Source organism: Plutella xylostella, chromosome 20 (genome assembly GCF_932276165.1).
Source record: "Plutella xylostella chromosome 20, ilPluXylo3.1, whole genome shotgun sequence".
In the NCBI taxonomy this organism is placed as follows: Eukaryota; Metazoa; Arthropoda; class Insecta; order Lepidoptera; family Plutellidae; genus Plutella; species Plutella xylostella.
Window position 1 is genome coordinate 6,018,324 of NC_064000.1, and position 23,141 is coordinate 6,041,464.

General features: G+C 38.5%; 1 protein-coding gene across 2 annotated transcripts in view; it reads right to left on the reverse strand.

The window, feature by feature from the left end:
- Window positions 1-13,207: 13,207 nt before the first annotated feature.
- LOC105384683 overlaps window positions 13,208-23,141 on the reverse strand; it is a 70,529-nt gene continuing 60,595 nt past the window's right edge. The window contains exons 7-10 of one of the 2 annotated variants that reach the window (XM_048628247.1): window positions 22,492-22,684; window positions 20,975-21,117; window positions 18,900-19,007; window positions 13,439-13,575 (exon numbers count right to left, since the gene is read on the reverse strand). In XM_048628247.1, coding sequence (XP_048484204.1) covers window positions 18,930-19,007; window positions 20,975-21,117; window positions 22,492-22,684 — 414 coding nt within the window. In that variant the 3' untranslated portion in view covers window positions 13,439-13,575; window positions 18,900-18,929. Of the gene's footprint in view, window positions 13,576-18,899; window positions 19,008-20,974; window positions 21,118-22,491; window positions 22,685-23,141 lie in introns of both variants that reach the window. The other variant, XM_048628246.1, reaches the window with a different exon arrangement.

Genomic DNA, 23,141 nt, shown 5'->3' on the forward strand with positions numbered 1-23,141 from the left:
CGTTGACAATAGAGTCGCTTTTTGCTTGGCTCTGTAAGTAATTTATTGAGTTTTGTAACTTATTGATTTTTTGATTAACTGCTTTGTGCTGCCTTTCCATAGTTTGCTCTGTTCGCTTGATTAAATTAAATTCTGCTTCAACGATTGTTGTCTGATTTTTCCAGAGTTCAGCGAGATGATTTTGATTTTTCCTGATTAGTTTTATGTCTCTTTCGTAGTTTTCGGCAAATCTACTATCTAGAACTCCGAATAATTCATTTGCTATCATTCCTACTCCATTGATTAGTCCGCGGCGCCTCCGCGCGGCGCGCGCCGGCAAGTGCTGACTCAGTAACACGCTGTTGTAATGTTGTAATTCTCCTTGGCTGTGCCGCAACTGTAATACGACCTCTTCACATTCTGATAATGTTTTTATCTGCTCGCACGTACTATTGAGGTATGATAAGTACTTAGCAACAGCTGACATGCCATGATAATAAGGTTCCATATTGTAATAGACTATGAGGCGCCATTCATCTCGGATTAATTGGATGTTTGTTATTTTTTCGAAGTAGAGCGTTTTGTTTGGTGATAATGATAGATAGCTGTATGCACACTGGCCCGGGGACATTATACTCAAGAAGAACATAATCGATGTTAGAACTGCTACGAGGTTTATGCTTCTCTTAGGTTTGCTTGACTGGTCCCTGCTTGGTTTTGGGGATTCCTGCTTTTGTTCTTCTGCTGATGACGTTTTCTGCTCGTGAACTGGTAGGATGGACAGTTTTACAATCGGCCTTTTCAGAATACAATTTTTTGTTTTAATTGAGACGACACGAACTAAGCCGTCTTGTCCGGGGTGCAGCTGAATTATTCTGCCGAGTGGCCACTTCGCCGCTGGGAGATTAGCGTCATGAATCATCACAATATCCCCAATTTGGAAGTTTGCTTGCTTTCTACACCATTTGCTCCTTTGAGATAATTGGGTCAGATATTCCGACTGCCACCTGTTCCATATATCCTGATATATTTTTTGCATATGCTGCCATCTGCTTCTTAGGTCGTGCTCTGTGTCTGGTATGAGGAGTGCGGGTCCCCCTGTCAGGAAATGTGCGGGGGTCAGAAAGTCCACATCATCAGGATCTTCAGTCAATGGACAGAGTGGTCTGCTATTTAGGCATGCTTCTAGTTGTGCCAGTAAGGTCGCGAACTCCTCATATGTGAGTTTTTGTTCTCCTATAACTCGCTTAAGATGATGTTTTAGTGATTTTACAGCAGCTTCCCAAATTCCACCGGCCGACGGCCATGATGGGGCTTGAAAATGCCACTGAATCTCCATTTCTGCTACTGTACTCATGAAGTGATTATCGAAGGTGTTTTTTATCTCTTCATATTCCTTTGCTAGGACGCGGCTGGCCCCTAAAAAGTTGGTTCCATTGTCACTGTACAGATGGCCAATTTTTCCAACCTTGGCTGTCGTTCTACGAAGGGCGGCTATAAATGCTGAGGTCGAGAGGTCCGATACCAACTCCAAGTGGACCGCCTTCGTCACCATACACACGAAAACAGCCACATAACCTTTACTGGTTTTAATACCTCTTCCTTTGCTGCTTTTGATAAATACATGGCCCGTATAATCAACTCCGGTGTGGTAAAATGGTTTAGACTGGTTAACCCTTTGCTCGGGCAGGTCTCCCATCAACTGATGATGCTTGCTAGGGCTTTGTTTTCGGCATGCTACGCACTTCCTGATCTGCTTTTTTGTAGCTCGCAGGCCGCCAACTATCCAATATTTTTGTCGGATGAAGGCTGACGTCAGCTTCGGCCCCGCGTGGAATGTTGCTGAGTGCGCATGATCTATTAGTAATTCTGCTAGTCTGCTATTGTTAGGTATGATTATAGGGTGTTTTATTTCCGAGCTTATGTCTGCGTTCTTAAGCCTGCCGCCGACTCGAAGTATGTTTTCTGAGTCTAAATACGGTCGTAAACTCAAGATCTTGCTTTTTGAGTGAATTTCATCTCCTGATAATAGACTGCTTATCTCTCTGCTATATTCTGCTTTCTGTGCCTGCTTTATACATTTATTTTTTGCTTCTTTTAGCTCCTTGATACTCAGATATTTAATAGGTTGTGTCTGTTTTTTGTTGAGTAAGTAACTTACATAACGAGTTAGCCAAGCTATGGCCCGTATGGCTTTCGTGTAAGAACTGTAGTGCTCTAGTACTTTATCGATGACGTCATATTCATGTACTACGACATTAATCTGCTTGGTTCTTTTTATTTCCTCTTCTGTGGTAAAGGACGTGATTTGTTCTTGTTTTGAGTCATAAGATGGTAGCCATTGCGGTCCTTTCCACCACAAAGTATGATCGTATAGTTGGGCTGCTGTTATCCCACGGCTGGCGCAGTCTGCCGGGTTCTCAGTTGACTGTACATAGTTCCAAGTATCTGATGGCATAATCTTTAGTATTTTTTCTACTCTGCTTGCTACAAATGTTTTCCACCTTCCTGTGTCACCTTGCAGCCAGCCTAAGACTACCATCGAGTCCGTCCAGCCGTGAATAGTTATTTTAAAGTCTGATAGACACTCTACGACTTTTTCCATGAGTCTGGCGAGCAAAAGCGCTCCACAGAGCTCTAGTCTGGGCAGAGATACTTGCTTTTCCTTGCTTTTTATAGGCACTAATCTCGCCTTTGCTACCACCTGTACCACTGATCCTTGATTGGTCTTACAATATATGACGCAAGCGTACGCCTTCATGGAAGAATCGCAGAATCCATGTAATTCGATGCTCGCACCCTTTTCTGTGTTTAGCCACCTTTGTATTTCATAACTGTTTATGTTTTCAAGGTCATCTCTGCTTTTTAGCCATTCAGTTTTTATATCTTCTGGTACTGGATCTCCCCACTCGATCTTAGATAGCCAAACATGTTGGAATAGGAGTTTTAATTTGGTTGTTACTGGTGAGAGCCATCCTAATGGATCGAATATTTTTGAGATATCCGATAACAGCGTTCTCTTGCTTACTTCTTGTGGTGAACTCTTTTCATTTAACACCTTTGATTGAAATGAAAACTGATCTTCTTTGGGATCCCAGCACAGGCCTAATGTTTTATTTGACCCGGAGCGTCTGAAATCTAACTTTTCTGCTTCCTCGTGGCTGTTCGCTGCTAGTTCGGGGGTGTTCGATTTCCATTTGCGGAGATTGAAGCCACCGCTTTTAAGTATTTCAATTAAGTCTTGCTTTAACTGCTTTGCTTCTGCTATGGTATTACAACCGTGGACTAGATCATCCATGAAAAATGAAGTCTCTATGACGTCACACGCATTGCTACTTTGATAATTCGGTTTTTCATCTCTTGCTAATCTTCGTAACGTCATCATTGCAAGGTACGGGGCTGATTTTTGGCCATAGGAAATTGTCGTAAGTTGATATTCTTGAAGGGGTTCCGATGGAGAGTCTCTCCAGATGATTTTTTGCAGCTTCTGATCTTCAGGATGAATCCAAGTCTGCCTAAACATCTTTTCAATGTCTGCTGTGATTACGAATCGATGTTTCCGCCATTTGATAAGTAGGCTTAGCATGTCCTGTTGCAAATTCGGACCACTCTCCATGAGGTCATTTAGACTATGGCCGTTGGTGCCTCGTGCTGAGCCATTGAATACAACACGTAGCTTGGTTGTTGATGATTCCTCTCGTAAGACACAATGGTGAGGTAGATGGTACTCTGGCCTTGAATTACTTTCAGCTGGCTTCATATGACCTAGTTCTCGATACTCATCCATAAATGCCTTGTATTCTGATGCGATATTGGGTTGCTTGCTTAATTTTCTTTCTAAATTTTCGAACTGTGCAATGGCTTTTCCCTTTGATGAACCTAACTGCTGCTCGAAGTGTTCTTTCATTGGAAGCCTGACTTCGTATCTACCGTCGGGAAGTCGCCTTGTTGTATTTTCGTAGAAATCCATAACTTTTTGATCTGCTGAAGTTAGGGGTGTGCTGTCTGAGATGTCTTCGATTTCCCAGAATTGCTGAATATCTTGCGTATCAAACATTGTTATGTTACAGTGAAAGGTCTTGCTAACGTTCCCACTCAATATCCACCCTAATTGCGTTTGCTGCGCCATAGGTAGATTTTCACCTGCTCTGTAGATACCTTCCATAAGTACCTTTGAATAGATATCGGCTCCAAATAATATATCTACGGGACTGCTAATATTAAATTTGGGGTCTGCTAGTTTAATTTCGTCGAAAAATTTCCACTGCGGCTCGGCGAATGAGTAGCTCGGCAATTTTTTAATTAGGTTTTTCATTACAAACGCTTCTGCTTCAAACGAATAATCGGTGTTCATAGATAAACATTTAATGCTGACTACGCCATGGCAACTGCTCTCCTTGGCGCCTATGCCCGAAATAATCCCTTGGCATTTTTTGCGAGTTAATCTAAGTTGCTGTGCTGCTTTTTCGGTAATCAGGGATGTCTGGGAGCCTTGATCCAGAAGAGCCCTTAGTTCATGATAGGTACCATCTGCAGCTTGTACTCGTACCATTGCTGTTGCTAATAAAACTTCGGGAAATTCACGTTGAAGGGACACGTGAGAATTTCCCCTTATGTGTTTCTGATTACTGCTCGGCGGTGCCTTTGCTGCGTTGGCCCGGTTGCTAAATGCATCGTGTAAAATAGTATTATGATTACCATTGCATTCACGACAAAATTTCTGTGAAAAACACGGCGTGCTGTGTTTGTAAAGGCAGTTTTTGCATAATTCTAAATCATTTACTGTCTTTAATTTCATTTGCGGCGGCATTTGAATAAATTGAGGACAAAAGAATATTCCATGTCCGCTATCATTGCATACGAAGCAATTCGGTTTCAGGTTACTTGCTGTTTGTTTCTTAAATGGTTGCGAAATCGGCTTGTTGGTTGAAATGAATGAGTTTTTTAAATAAACTGGCTTTTGATATTTATTGTTGGATTGAAAGTTATTGTATTGAGTTAAGGTTGATTTTTGTGCTTGAGGCTCTTTACGACGTGATGCTTCTAAGCTAGTAAATTTATTTTCTAGGAACTGTAGAAATTCCTTAAGCACGGGTAGCTCCCTGGGTTGCTTTAGAGAGGAAATATATTCGTTATGAGTATCGGAATCCAATTTTTGAGACATGATGTGTACTAATAGGGGGTCCCACGTGCTTGTGTCTACGCCCAAATTTTTTATCCCGTTGAGACACTCGACTGCTGTATCGTGGAGACGCTTTAGTACAACTGCTGATGGCTGCTGAATTGAAGACATGCCCATAAGCATGTGGACATGTGATGAAAATATTAACTTCCGGTTGTTGAAGCGGTTGTTTAGTATTTCCCAACAAATAGCGTAGTTATCACTGCTGATCTGTAGATGCTGTATAAGTTTTTCTGCTTCACCCTTCACTTTTGATTTCAGGAACTGTAATTTTTGTGCGTTTGATAGAGTAGGATTCGAGTGAATGGCTTCGGTGAAAAGGTCTTTGAAAGAAGTCCATTGGTGATAGTTACCATGAAAGATTGGTATTTCCAATGTAGGGGTTGTCTTTTCGCGGTGTTGCGAGTTCCACATCTTCTTGCTGATTGCTTTTTTCATATCGTTATAGCACTGCTCATATTCGGTAAACGTTTGCTCGTATTCATAGTCCTTACCTTCCAGCTCACTGTCGATCTCCCAGTGAAGCCTATCAATGGTCGACCACCTGGCTTGGAGGGTTCTCAGCGTGTCCTCCAACTCCCATTTTTCTGCTATGCTGTCTATGTTTATGCTCGTTAAAGTTCTATGGAATGCTCTGAAGTTGCTTTTCTGCTTTCTAATAAATTCGTCTGCTCTTGTTAAAGTAGTAATGTTACTTACTTCTGCTGGTTTGTTCATGATATTCTGCTGTATACTCGGGCCTGCTGCTGCTTGCTGTCTGTACATGTCACCCGAGACTGATGGCATCTCCTGATCTACGGTTGGTCCTGCTAAATTACTCGTCGGAGCCGAGGGGCCCGTCGGCTGCCGCCCGGTCATTGCTCCGCTCGTGCCTGCTTGATATGCTGAAGACTCACCCAGTTCTCCAGTTCCCACTGAGTCAGACAGTGACTTGCCTAATATCAGCTTTGGGGCTTTCAGAAACGGAGACTGAGGTTGCTGTTGCTGCTGCTGCTGTACTTTACTTTTTATATATTCATACCTGCCATGAACTGCCTGATACTGATTAGTGCTGAAGTAGCTATGATCTTTTGCATCAGAACTACACAATTTTATATGATTTTGTTGGAATTCCTGCCAATACTGGTCTAAAGTATCCAACTTCCGTTTAAAATAATCTGCTTTGCTTTTTCTCTCGGACCCGTCTTTTTTAAAATTAGAATAAAGTTGCTCAAACGCGTTGATTAACTGCTGCTGGTTAGTCAAGAGATCATCCATTTCCATGATTGATAAGTAAATTGGAAAGATCTTACTTGTTGAATCTGCTACTGCTCGTTCTGATAATCCTTGCTCAGACTGCTCCTCCACAGAGTAGACCACAATCCGTCACACACTCGCGAAATTATGGCCCGCCTGTTCCGAGGCTCGAAGGACCAAATTGATGTACAGTCCAGGGACGTAACATCAAATAATAACTGCTATTTAACTGATTAACTGATTTATTGTAAACTAAGTAATTATTGCTAAAATGATATGAGGTTGCTAATGAGTACGCGGGTTGACTGCTAAAGGCATACTGACTCAAATACACTGAAGTGAGGTTAAACTGCTGACGCGGACACAAATGTACAGCGTGGCTCGTACACTTGTACTAGTCATGTTTTATTCTTAGCGACGACTTACGACCAACCTGTGTAACGATACGACCTACGTCGCACCAAATAAAGTATCATTCTAAAGTCTGTTTTTTGAAATAAAATACTAAATTAAGCGTTGAAGTGACTTATCGTTCTATCGGCGGGAGTCGAGACAATCAACTGTTGATGAACCGTTCAGAATCTGTCAATTTAGTATCTGAGATAAAAAAACAGACTTTAATCGAAATAAGCTAGGTCTGCGTAGCTACAGTAAAGTAATAAGTATAAAGTATTTTATAGAAAGGTCAGCAATTCATCGTAATACTATTTATACTCGGATTTGGGTACTTTAATAAGTAATTACAGAAAAAATGATTTTTTTTTGGACAATAATTATCGAAATTGTTGTTGTTTTAATGACAATTACTGTTATTGGACTTTCTTATGCTATTTCAATCCTCATAGGCGGGAATGACCACCTGTGTCCACTCTGTATAATACAATTACTTCTCTGAAAATAGGTACAATCGATGGCAAACGATAGAAGGGTACCCTTGGGTATCTACCATTGACAGAATATAGAGGGATTGAAGTGGTCCAACTTCTTACTGTATTGGTCATGCAGACTCATGCATGGTCACTATAAAAATCTGTTATATATTTTCTCTTACAACTTATGCAACTAATCAGAATTTACAATTGCACATGTTTAGGTTACTACTTATTTTTCGAATCAATTCGATAATTTTATAAATTTTCAAAAATTTGGGCGTAATGTAATACAATTTATTACTTATTTATTTATGAAGACACGATAAATTCATTTATGATTTAACTATAACGTACATCCATGTATTTTGCTCATATTTTTTCGGTTATTCCAATCTTTTACCCTAAAAAACTACACCTACTTACCGACTTCTCTCCTTTGCTACAAATCGCCCAAGTCGGAGCGTAAATCTGTAAAAAACAGTTGCCCACATCCATCAGGTGTATTCGGATTAATGCCGGCCATTTGTCGAGGAGAACCCCAAAAGTATAGCAACTGCCGTAAGAAAATACGTTTTTCTCAGCCCTGATTCTTTATTTATTGCTCGACTGTGGTTATGGATGGCTTCAACTTTGGGTTTAAATTTTGTTGGCATCTGACTGTGTACTGTAGGGGTTTTTTTCAAGCATTTGTATTTGCAATAGGTACCTACCTAAATAGTATTCGCCGAGCTGTGGGTAAACATTTCAACGTGAAGAGAAGCCCGCAGGCAACAGCTATGTGGTATAGCGTTTGTAATATTATTGAATACTTACCTACTTATAAAATGTATAAAATCAATTAAAATCAGCCAACAATACATTTTACACTTCCGAGTGGAGCCAGACACGAAAAAAACATTTTTTACCTGAGTCACTTACCCTAGAAAGAATGGAATTATCTGTCAAAAAGGCTATGGAACGTAGTAAAAATCCACAACAATAGAATGTAACATTGAAACCGGTCACTCGTAGTCACGCGTCGCGCGTACACCACACACGGGAACTCACTTTACCCAAGAACACACGGTCACGTGCTCGTCTGTCCGTGTATTTGGGCTTTACCCGAATATATTGCTTTGCCGTGTCCACTTATACAGTATATAGTACATACACCTCTATAAAAGGTAGATTAGTGGGTCATAGGGGTCTATCAATATGGAGTTAAGTGGGTATGTTTTAAACACCGAAGGAAATTGGGAATACTATAAGTTTGTAACTGTACTTACCACAAAAAACTTTAAACACTGTTTTACAAGTGTTTAAAACGAAATTTGACAGATTTCGTAGGCATTTGACAGCGCTAAACGCCTACATTATCTGTCAAATATAGTTTTAAACACTAGTTAAACAGTGTTTAAAGTTTTTTGTGGTAGCACAGTAAGTGTCTAACATGTGTCTTCGCATGTTGCCTCCAACAAAATAAAAGTAAAATATTTGAAAAAAATTCGTAATTTTAAGCGCTTTTACTATCGCTACTGAAACGCTGAGTGTCCCGAAATACGTACGGACCCCACTTTGCGTGCCAAGTAATTAAACAAAGCCTGTCACAGTGACACATCCATCTCATATAAATTTTCCTTTTACCCCTCTAATTTGCACTAAAAATACCGCATTATATTTGGGCAATGGCACGATGTTGTAAGTAATATATTACTATACTATAAACTATATAATAGAAACTTACTGCCAGTTTATATATCTCTATCTATCCATAACTGGTAGTTTACTTTCATACAATTTTGACATAATCAAAAGTAACAATCTGTCAAAATCGTATGAAAGTAACTACCAGTTATAGATATATAGAGTTATAGAAACTGGCAGTTAGTTGGTCACGCGACTTTTTACTATGGAGAATGAATTATTTTTTTTGCGAATTTTTAAATTCTGATTTCAGTTTCGGGCTTAGATATAACATGCTGCACATACTGGTTTCGGCTTAGTATACCCTCTTTGCACACATCCTGTATACAGAATGTAAAAAATAAATAATAAGCCGAATGTGGGTGATTGCTGTTGGGCTCACTTTGACCATATTTATTTTCTACGACTATAGGAAATTCGTATTTACCTCTGGTATTTACAACCTTAGTCAAAAACATATTTAAACGTAATGGATTTTCAAAGGACAGGACTGAAGCTGTATTGTTCATAAAAATACCAGTTGTTTTTTTACTGATATTGAAATATACTGTTATGACGGATTTGAAAGCTAAAATCAGGGTAGAGGCGTATCGTAACTAATTAGCGAATGCGAATTAGTTAACTATTTAGCGAATGGTTTTGACAGTCGATTTATAATTAACACTGAAGCATAACATAACAGCATTTACCATTTTCAGACAGACAATGAATTAGCTTACAATATCTTAACTGATTGACGGCCAAAGATTTTGATTTTAAACCTATTTTATGAAGGTATATCTGAATTTGTACATAGTTAACGCACGTGTCCGTAGCGTCGTAGCACTCATATCAATTTGTATGGCTACGGCGTAGCATACTATTTGTAAAATGTGTGTTCGTAGTGCTCCGTATTTAATATGACCTTTTCATCCTTACTTAAAATCTATCGTACTATGTTTTACTGGTTTTGTATTTATACTAGGCAGGCTATAACTTAGCAGATAAGTGTAGCGTGGGACACCCTCCCGATATAGGAAAATAGTATATATGTCGCAGGCATCTGGTTGAATCTCCTTTTGGTTGAATCACTAGCGCATTCATTGGATGGCGCTACTCAATTTTCGTGTTAAGTTTTGTAAGGGTGCATATTAATAAAATAACATAATTATTTTGAAGTAATTTAATACATAACTCTATTACCACCGTCTAATGCTCAATTCGGTATTTAACATTGAATAAAACAAGACAGTAATAATCTTCTTGGTTAACATTTTTACGAAAAGACTATAATTAATGTACTGCAGCTCAGACTTGGAAGTTAAATTAGTTTACAAAAGATTTTCTAAAAACTGATTATTATTTATCTAAATACAATTTTGCATTGTTGTCCAAAAATAAGTAGATATGTCCTTATTTTAAAACAAAATGTACGATGTATGAGTCAGTAGAGTTTAAAGTTTAGAAAAAAAAATCTAATACTGTAGATGTTATTAATTGTAAAAAAATGAGAATAAGTATGTAAAGATTGAATTTCAGTATCTTAAGAAACCAAACGATACAAAAATCTGATTTCAATATCAGTTTTTTTGTACAGACTTGATAAATAAGTTACAAACCTTTTTCGCTTATATCAAGCAAAAATAGCTAAATATTAAGGCAATTCTCAAGATCCTTCACCTTTAAGGACAAAGTTGGTGGCAATTGTTTTTAAAACTTTTTACATTTCTGTAATGTTCTTGGCAAAAAGTTGTATTCGATGGGAATAAAATAACAATGAGTTTTTGCAAGAAAAGTCAGAGTTCACGTTTTGAAGTTAAATACATTCTCATAACTTCGTCATTTTAGGACACGTTGTTTCATAATACCTACGATTTTTTTTAAGTTTCAAAATAAAATGTGAGTGATTTAATTGATTGATGGCTATTACAAACATTTTTACTCTATCTCTTTTTACGTTCAATGTTTTTGTATGCGATCGAAATTTTATGATTAAAAAAACTAAATAGATAGTTATCAAAACACTTACGAACATCGACGTATAAAGTCTTTTTTAAATTAATTATACAAGTACAGGAAAAACACAATTATTATCTTATACTTACTCTAAGAGGTAAGTACATTACATAGTATTATTAAGTAAGTAACAAAAAAAACATCACACAAAAAATGCAGACGACTAGACGCTTAAAGTTATTTTATGTCCCTAAAGACGAAATAGGTGGTAACAGATTCGGTCAAATTTCACCGACCCTCGTAAAATCAGATATAACACTAAGAGCCCGCGCAGACTGCAGACTTTTAGTCAGCCAATAGTTTGGTCGGGCTCTTAATCAGTATGGAGATGTATGGTAGTGCGCACATACAACAGTCTGCGCCGTTACTACCAACTCAACTATTTATTTGGTCCAGTGAGCGCGCTAGCAACCCAACCCGACCAAACTATCGGCCGACTAAAAGTCTGCAGTCTGCGGGGTCTCTCTCGTATAGACTCACGAGCAATGAAATAGTTCCACTTGCCATAGACGTTCCATATGTCACTGGAACTTTTTCATTGCTCGTGAGTGTATTAAAAGTTCAACCTACATTGGGTATTTTTCCCTAAATGTTCTGCTACCACATGACTGACAATTACTGAGCTTTTGCTGGTGCTTAAAGCACAAAAAATTAGATAGATAAAGAGACAATTTTAACACAAAAAAGAAATAAACAATTACAGTAAGTATAAAAATTGTAGTTGTAAAAGTCTTAGAAAGATTTTGTTAGAAAAATATTCTTAATTTCTAATCTAATAGTAAAACTTACATAGTTATTTCAAATCTCAATAATTATATTAAAGAAGCGTATTTACTGGGAATTGGGGATATTCCCAAGACAGATATTGTTAACAATGTTCTTATGAAGCAACTATTTTAAGAGCCGTCATAACATTTATTTTTTTCTCCGAGGATTTTAGTTTTTGAAAGCACTAAATAGAAAATTATTTACTTCAAAATCAGCTATATACATCTACTAATGAAAGACAATAGATTTACAATTCAATATTTTAAAATCATTTTATGCAATGTAGTACCTAAAAATCAAGACGGCAACACACATTGTGTTTCTGCCCCATAAAGTTATGGTAGTACCTTGCGTGACCAAACATTATACTGAGTTTATCACAAAGTGTCATAAAATATATCTAAAAAAAGGACGAAATGCTACGGCCGGAAAATCGTCAAGAGATATTTTCTGGCGCACTTTTTGACATTAATTTCCCATTGAATTACTCTTCCGTAATCGTTTCGTACCCTGAAGTCTATAAATATAATGAGTTCTTGAGATTTTTCGTCGTTAGGTAAAATAAGCACTCTATATTTGGAATGGACTAGTTATAAGAAGGCCTGGCCCTGTAGCACAGGGCGCTATTAAGACGTGACAAGAGTTCTCCGTCGCGCTCGCTCTTGAGTCTGCGCGATGTGAGTGAGCGCGATGCAAAACTCTTGTCACGTCTTAAATGCGCCCTGTACTAGCTCTTCTGTACTCAATATTCTTCTTCTTCTGGTGCCTCTCCACTACTGGAGGTTGGCGGTCAGCTCTGCATACTCCTCTCTATTCTTCGCCAAGCGCATCAGCTGTTCCACTCAATATACCTATATGTTAAAAAAACTGCTGAAAAACCAAAAGGTCAAAATACTTAATATGTCCGCAATATTATGTTCAACCTGTAATTTCCTGCCCTGTTCTCTATAATTTTCCTCTCACTTCCTTCCCTGGTATATTATATTTAGCTGCCATTTGTCATACCACCCAGAAGTAGTTTTTTATATCTTTCATCGTGATATGGAATACATTACAATATTTATCCAAGAATAGATTGTAAAAAAAATATAGCCCTTGTAGATTCGAAATTCTAAAGCATCAACATTCCAGAACAGTAGTTATTATAATATGTACTTACTTTGTATTGTTTTCACTATCTACAATTCTAATTTCTTAAGATAGACACTTATACAATTTAAAAGTTTATAAAAAGTTTGATACAAAAGTTAACCCTGGCTAGTAAGGAGAGTCTCGCCTAAATTAAAATAGAGACAGAACATGTAGCCTGTTTTATCAAATTAACTATAATAGAAAACAATTGACAGAACGCATTGCAATAAAATAAAAAAACACTTAGCAGTACTTACTTATCTACCTTTCAGATAATTATGTCACCTAAAGGGTCTAAAGTACAGAAGTGGGGAAAACTATACTAAGTATTGGTATTCAATGATTCATTATCATTCATTCAATATTGTTAGTATATATATTAAATTTTATCAGTATGTATAGGCCCTAAATCTTGAAAATAATTGTTTTTAAAATGACCTTGTACATATTTTAGGTAAAGATTAACAAAAAAATATATTTCTGGACGACAGATTGTCAGTATGTTGGTCACAGAGTCCGGCCTGCGGAAGTAACACTGACAAAATTCGACCCTTAATACTAAACAATAAATCAGAAAAGTACCAGGAGCCCATGAGTTTAGAGGACGTGCAGATTCTCGCAGGACTTCGACTTGGATATGTCGTTGATGCAGATCTTCTGCAGCAGTTCTCTCGCGATGTTCAGTGATATGTGCGTTCTGGAACTCGACAGCTTCGGGGGTTTCGCCTCCTATAGACAAAGGAAATAAGAATCAGTCATTTCGGTCCGTGATACCCTGGTTACACCTACCGATTATAGTGGTGTACAATACATGCACATGAACATAGATTAGTTCCTAATTCAGTCGCATTAGATCTACCGTACTGTCAATGTGTGTCTTTATTATTAATATAATACCTATAATTACAGACATTAAAGTACATAGCCAAAAGGGCACCAAGCATAATTATTATTATAATAATGGAAGCCTTCTGGTATTGTAATGTCAGAACTGAAACGTACACAATGGCACTCACTGGTTCTACAAAAGCGGGGTTAATAACATGGTAAAGTAAGAAGGTTATCCCTTAATAGGACACGTCTTACTCTTTTTTTGTTTTCCCCCTTAACTGAATGGGTTAAAGTTAAAAACTGTTTAAGATCCATATTATCCATCCATCCATGTATGTAAAAAAAATGTAGGTAGGCACTAGATATTGGGATTTATCGTACCTTATAAAAAAATATCAATTCATGCTTATTATTGTACGTTACAAAGTAAAAAAAACGTTATTAATTATTGAAACTAAAAAATTGCATTTGTTATTAAAAAACACACACACTTCACACGTCATGTGATACCCAATTAAGTATATTAATTATTATTAAGTAAATTAGATTATTCTTGTTCGTAATTAGTAACTTCATATATTTTTTCAATAGTCACTATCCAATCCCGAGGATACGGCATCAATTTGGACCAAAACATTCATCTCAATTCAATAACAATTTCAAATCTAACTCATTTTGAGTTCTTTGTACATTCCCTCCCTCGGATTTCAACTGTGCGGACGTGCTTTTTGCTGCTGTAATTATTAATTTTAAATTTTATTTTAAATTATTCATATTTGTTTCGTTGCCACTGATTTATCGGTGGCTCCTTGTTCTTCCTGAGGCAACCGCCGTAAGAGCCAGCGGCCATCTTGAAGAGTGTCGGACTTCTCTTTCCTGTGTTGTGACGTCGTCGCTAATACCCTGATCTACTGAAGACGTGAGTTGAAACATCTTAATAAATCACAAAAGTGACGGTTGCGCGACGTGGGATCGAACCAGCGTCTCTTGGATCACAGGGCGGCCGCCTTAACGCTTACACCAGATTGGAGTTGCGCTGGGCTTCGAAAATATCGATCCATTTCTAACTCGCCTACGTAACTTGTATAATTACCTACCTAGAAATATGAACTGTCATGGATGTGGTGTTACTGCTAAAAGCGAGGGACCTAACAATGTACTCTCATGCAATGTATGCAAATCAACTTATTGCTACCAATGCCTGAATATCTCGCCGGAAAACGTATTGAAGTTAAGTAAGGAAAGTCTTGCCTCCTTGAAGTGCCCGTCTTGTACCAATGTTACCCGGCGTAGAAACACAGCAGATACACCAGTAGGTGCTTTTCCCTTGGCAAAGGGTTCCCCTATGCATGCGTCGTCAGTCCAGCCAAAACCTAGTACCAAGTCGCCATCTACTTCACAATCGACAAAAAAATCTCTTGATAGCCAACAAATATTAGAAGACATGAGTAAGCTGTTAGACAACAAGTTGGCTCCTTCCTCATCATTCATGACGAACTTGCGCTCTTCACTTAAAGAGGATATAGAGAAAATCATCTCTTCAAAAATTACAATGGCCGTAGAACAACTGAAAGATGAGTTTACTGAGACTACTAAATATGAGGATATCTGGGTCAGCATTCTGCCAAGTAACCCTAATATGCCTACGTTACATATTTGTCTGGTATACCTAAGACCCGATATGCCCACCCACGACATGTCTAGTTTTTACGCACATTATCAATCCATTGTTTTAAAGGCCAAGGAAACTGATGAGTTTTTGTTGGTAGGGGACTTCAACACTCCAAATATAACATGGTCACATTCTTTAAATAGTTCAGAACTTTCGCCTAATAATCCATCGGACATAAAAGCCACTCTACTAATTGATAATGCTAAAATTTGTAACCTATCCCAGTTCAATAATATTTCTAATGAAAACAACCGCTACCTCGATTTGGTGTTCTCTACGGTGAATATGATCAAAGTTTACGGTGCTGATCCTATGTCTCGTATGGATAAGCATCACCCTGCGTTGGCGATAGAGATGCCAAATATATGTAAGCCCACCGCTTTAAAACCTAATCAAGGAAAGAAACGTTATAACTTCTACAAAAGCAACTTTGATAAAATAAAAGAGGAGCTGTGTAATCTCGACTGGCTATGTATTTTAAGCTCAGACGATGTCAATATTTGCCTCGATCTCTTCTACCGGCATCTTTATGATATAATAAAGAAACATACTCCACTAATAAGGGACGACTCTCATAAGTATCCCATCTGGTACAGCTATGGTCTGAAGAGGTGCCTGAAGGAGAAGAATAAATTCCATAGACGATATAAAAAGTTCGGCAATCCGAGAGATTATGATGTTTTTTCATTGTTAAGGTCAAGGCGTAAATCATTAACAGAGTCTTGTTACAAAGAGTTTGTATCTTCTGTCGAGGATTCACTTGAAGGAGATATTCGGTCATTCTGGCGATTCGTACATAACAAAAAAGGCTTCTCATCCATACCCCAAACCATGACTTATGGTTCACATACCGCATCTGACGGATTAGGAGTTTGTGAACTCTTTTCCGCTTATTTCAGCTCCGTATTTGAGACTCAAACAAATTTCCCTCATGGCACATTACCTTCACCTGTTCAAAGTCAAAATATTTTATCCGGCATAGAAATTTCTCCAGAGGAAATAGAGTTCAAAATAAAGCAGTTAGACTCTAATAAAGGCGCTGGCCCTGATGAAATTCCACCATTATTTGTTAAAGCTTGTGGCAAGGAATTATGTTATCCACTTAGTATAATTTTCAATAAATCTTTGAAGTCTGGTATTTTTCCCCACAGTTGGAAACTGGCACATATCATTCCAATTCACAAGTCCGGTGACAAAAGCAACTGTGAAAACTATCGACCCATTAGTATATTGTCCTGCATGGCTAAACTCTTTGAGTATCTGGTTTACAAATATTTATTTAATCATCTGCAACCTCTTATTTCTGACAAACAGCATGGTTTTGTAAAGGGTAAGTCTACCATAAGTAACCTACTAGAATATAAAAACTACCTGTGTCAATCTTTTGCCGTAAGAGGCCAGGTGGATAGTATATACACTGACTTTAGCAAGGCCTTTGACAAAGTGAGCCATTCTCTGTTAGTACATAAAGTAATGGAATACGGAATACACGGGAGCCTGCATAGGTGGATAACCTCTTACCTTGGCCAAAGAAGTCAATTAGTTGCTGTGAAGGGCTATACATCAAAGCCATTATTTGTAAGTTCTGGTGTACCCCAGGGATCACACTTGGGGCCATTACTTTTTATTCTGTTTATTAACGACCTTGCGGAATGTCTTGAAAATCCTTGTCTTTTATACGCCGATGACTTAAAAGTCTTTCGCAAGGTAAATGATGTAAATGATTGCCTTTCCATACAAAACGACATCAATAAAATAGCTAACTGGTGTTCAAACAATATGATGTCTCTTAACGTTAAAAAATGTTTTGTGGTGTCTTTCACAAATAAAAAAACCAAATTAATGTATAGTTACCAGTTATCGGGCCATTTGCTACAAAGACAGTCGGTTGTACGGGACTTGGGAATATATTTTGATGAGCAATTGACCTTCCGCTATCATTATGAAAATATTACTGGTAAGGCGAATAAATTACTAGGTTTCATTATAAGAGCCTCCAAACACTTTAAAAAGTACAGAAGTTCCATATATTTATTTCAAAGCCTGGTTCGTCCTATATTGGAATATGGATCTGTGATATGGTCGCCATACTATGTGCTACATATAGATAATATTGAGCGAATACAGCGCAAATTTACAAGATTCTTAAGTTATAAGTGTAAAGCTGGTCGGTCAAGAAGTAGTTATGAGGAAAGGTTAGAAAAGTTTAACATGGTGTCTTTAAAATATCGTCGTAATCAAAGTGACTTACTATATCTTTATAAAATCATACACAATGGTATTGACTCCAGCTATCTTTTGTCACTACTGTCTTTCAACACAAATAATAGAACTCGAGCTTTTAAACCGTTTGCCCTTAGGTCCTATATTAACAACACCTCGTTTTACAACCCTATTGTGCGAATGTGCAGACTCTACAACAGCATTGTGTCAATAGACTCTAATATAGATATTTATGTTGCGAACTATATTAAATTTAAGGGATCCTTGGCAGATGCGCTCAGACGCATAGACTAAATAGATACAAATACCTTTAATTTTATTATTATTTTCTTTTTTTTCTCCATTTCTGGTTTCATTCAACCATTTTTGTTGTTTAGTGTTAAGTCTTTTAGTTGCTTAGTTATACTATAGGTTAAGCATAAGCACGATTTGTTTAAATTAATTATGCTGTAAACACATATTTTGGATTTCAATTCAGATCTAAATTTATAGTACATAATCATATTATTGTGATGTATTAATTGTAATCCGTTTTGTGTTTTAATAAATAAAATAAAAAATAAAATAAAATTCTGTAACAGAGATTCTGAGCACCTCTCAGTGCTGTTGAATTTATTTCATATTTATTTACAACAGCATCCATTTAGTTGATTGAATTGATAAATCTGTGTGACTCATAATGGCACAAATGAATGAGATTTGGAAATACCCGCGTCGGATCCATCAGTCGTAATTTAATGTCTGGAGGAAAACCATAACCTTATCACGGGCGGGTTTCACATTTACAAAGCAAAGTAATGATGCTATTGAGGTGTTTTGTAAATCGAATTAATACAACAAACAGGTTTACAAGAGGCTTGCAATGCAAGTGTCATCACGTTACTCGACTTATGACTTTCTGTCTAACACAAATGAAAATACAAAGTCCTTGAATGAATCTAACTTTAAATATCACGATGACGCTTGCAAGCCTTTTGTAAACTGACCGTTTGTTCTTTGAATTCTTATGTAGGTATTAATTCGATTGGTGTAGGCCCGGGTCTCCTATTTCTCGTCGTACGAGTAGGTTGCGTCCAGCGTCACGCCGTAGGTCGCGTCACGATGCTCACTACGTCTACGCGCCAACGTCGGCGTGTGAGGGAGACCGCATCAGTACATTTCTATAGTGAGTATATCGTGACGCGGCCTACGGCGTGACGCTGGACGCGACCTGCGGCGTAAATAGGAGATCCAGGCCTTAGTCATTGGGGACGTCTTACGAATCTAAACACACATTGTTATTCGTAGTGCACACTCGTCAAACTGTAAGAGACTACTGGGTAGGTACTTCATTCGTTCATCCGCTGTTCATGTGTGTTCATTTGTGTTCAGGGCCTCGGAACACAGCCTTCAGTAGTGATGGCCAGCGGCGCGGGCTACGCTGGCCGGCCGCCGCCTGAAATTCAGGAAACCTAGGTTTTCAACTTACCATATTGCTACAATGGGGAGAAAAACTAAAAGCTAATTACAGATGGCGCCTTAGGCGACTGTGCCTAATTCCCCATTATTAATAATATAATTGGTTGGATCAGTCGCCATTTTTTCTCCCCAAGAATGTAATTGGTCAGAACCAAAAAGCACACTCGCTGGTGCTGCCAAAGTTTCACTTGGTTTTCTTCCCCATTGTATCGGGTCTTGTTGTGCAATGTTTTTCTTACTATAATGAAAAAAAAAAACACGCACTCACGCCTTGTACTAATGTACTCCCTTGCGGGGTAGGCAGAGGTGCATTGCTGCACCCACTTTTCGCCAGAGTGTTGTGTTAGTCCCAATGTAATAGGGGGCGGGCCTATTGCCATTTTACGGGCACATCCAAGACCCGAGAACAAATATCTGTGTTTAAACAAATATCTGCCCCAGCCTGGAATCGAACCCGGGACCATCGGCTCAGTAGTCAGGTCACTAACCACTACGCCATTCGGTCGTCAAATTACTATAATGAGCCACTATAATGAGCCTTACTATAATGAGCCATTAAAATAATGAAAAATTAGTATTAGGGTACGTTTTCACCAGAGATGTGCTATGCTATGTGGCGTTTGGTATCCAACAAACATTTATTCATTGCTCTACGTAGCATAGGGTTGGGAACAGATTTCATTCATATTCGTGATATCGCAGCATAGCTGCAAAGCACTTATGTGATGAAAAGGCACCCTTGACAGGACAAACAGCACTCCACTGCAATCCAACTGAAAATTGCAGTTTAAGTTCGATGAATCCATGTCCAAACGACCACCGATTGCAATTGAATTGAGTGTTCCTAGATCTAGTGCGTTTGCAATATACAGGGTGAGTCTTTCATAGGTGCACATCCGGAAGTATGTCACAGAGCTTTTCATTCTGAACAACTTTTGTTATGACGACCTTGGGATATTCCCGAAAAAAAATATCTACTCCCCATACACAGTGTCACGTAAATAACCAATTGTTGTACGGGGAAGCATTTTTTATTCGTTATATCCCAAGGTAATTATAACAAAAATTGTTCAGAATGAAGAGCTCTGTGACATACTTCCGGATATGCGCCTATGAAAGACTCACCCTGTATAGTTAAAGAATAATTCCCCGTTGCACAAAAATATCCTTTGTACAAACTTTAATGAGTTCTGAGTAACTCCATGTTCAGACTAAAATGAACACAAAAGTATAGAATTTATTCGTGTGGGCGAAAAGTGGGTAGAAGTTTGTAGCATGAAGATATAATTCACTAGCACATAATTCGATATAATACACTCGCAAAGAATTTTTAAATAGTTCCACCCACAAAATGCGGTTAAATTCCACATACAAAATCAAGTAAATAATATTTTTTCTAATGACCATATCTAAGGAGGCCTTTGCCCAGCAGTGGGACACGATGCAGGCTACAATAAAAAAATATATCGATATCATGAAATCGCTCCAATTTTCAAAACATTTAATCGAAAATTTTAACACTTTATTTCTGCTTTTAGTTGAAATATTCTGGCGCTGTTAAATGTTTGGTGATACTCGTACATATGTGCTACGTCGCTAAAACTTTTTCATTGCTCGTTTTTACACGCTACTCTGAAACTTCTCTTAAGCTACGTACCTATGTTTGTTTAACAAATGAAGTATGTCAACGATAAGTTTTTCTCTCAACGGTAAAAAAAAAACTCATGATCGGGAACAGTGGTCAGTTCATAAGGACCTACCCAGCAATGGGGAAACTAACTATACTTCGGCCAGCGACAGAATACGTTTTTAAAGCTCGCTTATGTCTGACTGATTAGTAAAGTTAGTTTTCTTTTGAAGTTATCGAATATCAAAAGGATTTCGTATGTCAAAAACGCAATTTCTTGCTGGGCGAATTATAAATAGTCTAATAAAGTATGTGACCTTCTTAGCAGCCTTCTTGTCGCGGCTCTCCTTGAGGCGGATCTGCTTGAGGATGCCCACGAGCAGCTCGTCCACGTTGTGCTGGATGCCGGACGACGTCTCGATGAACTTGCTGTCGCGCGTCGTGGCCAGCGCCTTGCCCTCTGTACGGTACATAAGATAAATAAACATATAATACGCATAAGATATAAAGAGCAGTGGTAACTATTCGGGTAAGCGCCCGCATCTCACGAAACTCACCTCTGACTACCCCTTCGGGGATTACAGTCGAGAGCATAGCATGTATGTAATACGCAACCAACAAGAGCATAAAGCTATTCAAGCAGACCTGCACGCTTTATATCGCTAATACCAAAACAATAAAATAACAGTAAATTTCAGAAAATGCATGAGTATTAGTTTCACTCGAAAACCTAAGCCTTCTTTTCAACTATCGAGAGAATTAACTCCATATAAGTGACACTGACAACACTATCCGGAAACATTAAACAAAGGGAAACATAGGATGAGCTGTACACAGTAAGGCCACGGCGCTGGTTTTCAGCTGGCACTTGTAAGGTGATAACGACAAGCATGCACCCATCTTACCATCAAGCCATAACTACAAACTTTCGTATAAAATATTAGAAGGATGATGTACTGGTAAGCAGCGGGCTTAGAATAATTTATTTAATAAGTAAAATCCCTATAACGTCTCTGGAACGATACCGTTTGGATTACGGATGTATGTATATCTAATATATAATATATATAAAGTATTTTTATATCTAAATTTCTGAAGATTCGAAATTTTATGTTTGTTCCGGTTTACATTTAATATCCCTTCTTCCGCTTTACATAAAATATAATATGTCGGTGCTGATATTTCCAAATGGCTTCGAGAGGATACGATGTGCTTATCCCAAACATAAACTGACAATAATATTGACGCAGGTTGTAGCTCTAGGTACTGTAAGATAAGCTTCCATGTAACAGCGGCTATAAACATTTCGGATGGCACATCTTTATGATGGAAGTTATGTGTCGAGTCTTAAATAATCCCTATTTGGTCGAGTTTGCTGCTCTAAGTACCTAACTGAGTTGCACGCTAAATACAAGCTTTGTTTGACTTCAGAGAACATAAATACGAAACCACGAATCTGCAGCGTCATCAGCGTACATGACAGAGTGCTCATAGCTAAGAAAGATATACAGTAGACCTTAATGGTGTGTACGCGCAAAGGTTATACAAGGTTATACTTACATAATTAAAGTTACCTAGAGCTCGGATTACTATCTCCTTCTAGAGTAAACAATAGTAAACATAGCTCAACTCTGCCAACGTTATAAAACAAAGTGATCATCGAACCTCTGGAGACTCAACATCACCATCTCTGAAGCTCTGCAGCCCTGGTAGCATACCCTCACAGCACCACCGACTAGACCACTACGCATACGGTCTAAGCTACGTAAATAGGGAATATAAATAAACATGGCTGATAAAAATCATCCATTTCACTCTTACACACACAACTCACCGTTAATAGACACCTGTCTCGCTCTGGCCAAGTCGGCCTTGTTCCCGACCAGCAGGACGGACCGCTCGACCGTGAACTGTTCCCTCGCGAGGTATGCTAGAAGCTCTGCGGCCCTGGTAAAGGAGCCTCGAGCCACCACGGAGTAGACGACCACGCAGGCGTGGGGCTCGTATGTGGACATGCAGTTTTCTACCTGGAAGAAGGTAAGGTGAGGTAAAAATGTATTCTTATCAGGTGGCACCAAGGCTGAGCTGTCAGCCTATCACGGGGCGCAAGACGTGCTCGCTCTCGATGCCACGATTGCCACGCGATGTGAGTGAGCGTTATGCAAAACTTTTGAAACGTCTTAGCGTGCGCGTCTTGCGCCGCGTGCTAGGCCTTCTGGACAGGACAAGTGTCTTGTCAAGGCCCTCTGTACCACCAGAAGGGCTAGTACGGCGGGCATTTAAGACGTGACAAGAGTTTTGCATCGCACTCACTCTCATCGCACAGACTCAAGAGCGAGCGCGACGGAGAACTTTTGTCACGTCTTAATAGCGCCCCGTGCTACAGGGCCTGGGTAACATAGGACAGCGACACAACGCCATCTCCTTAATATACCTACACAATAGTTTTTTTTTTTAATATTGCCTAGTTAAATCTGCTAAGTA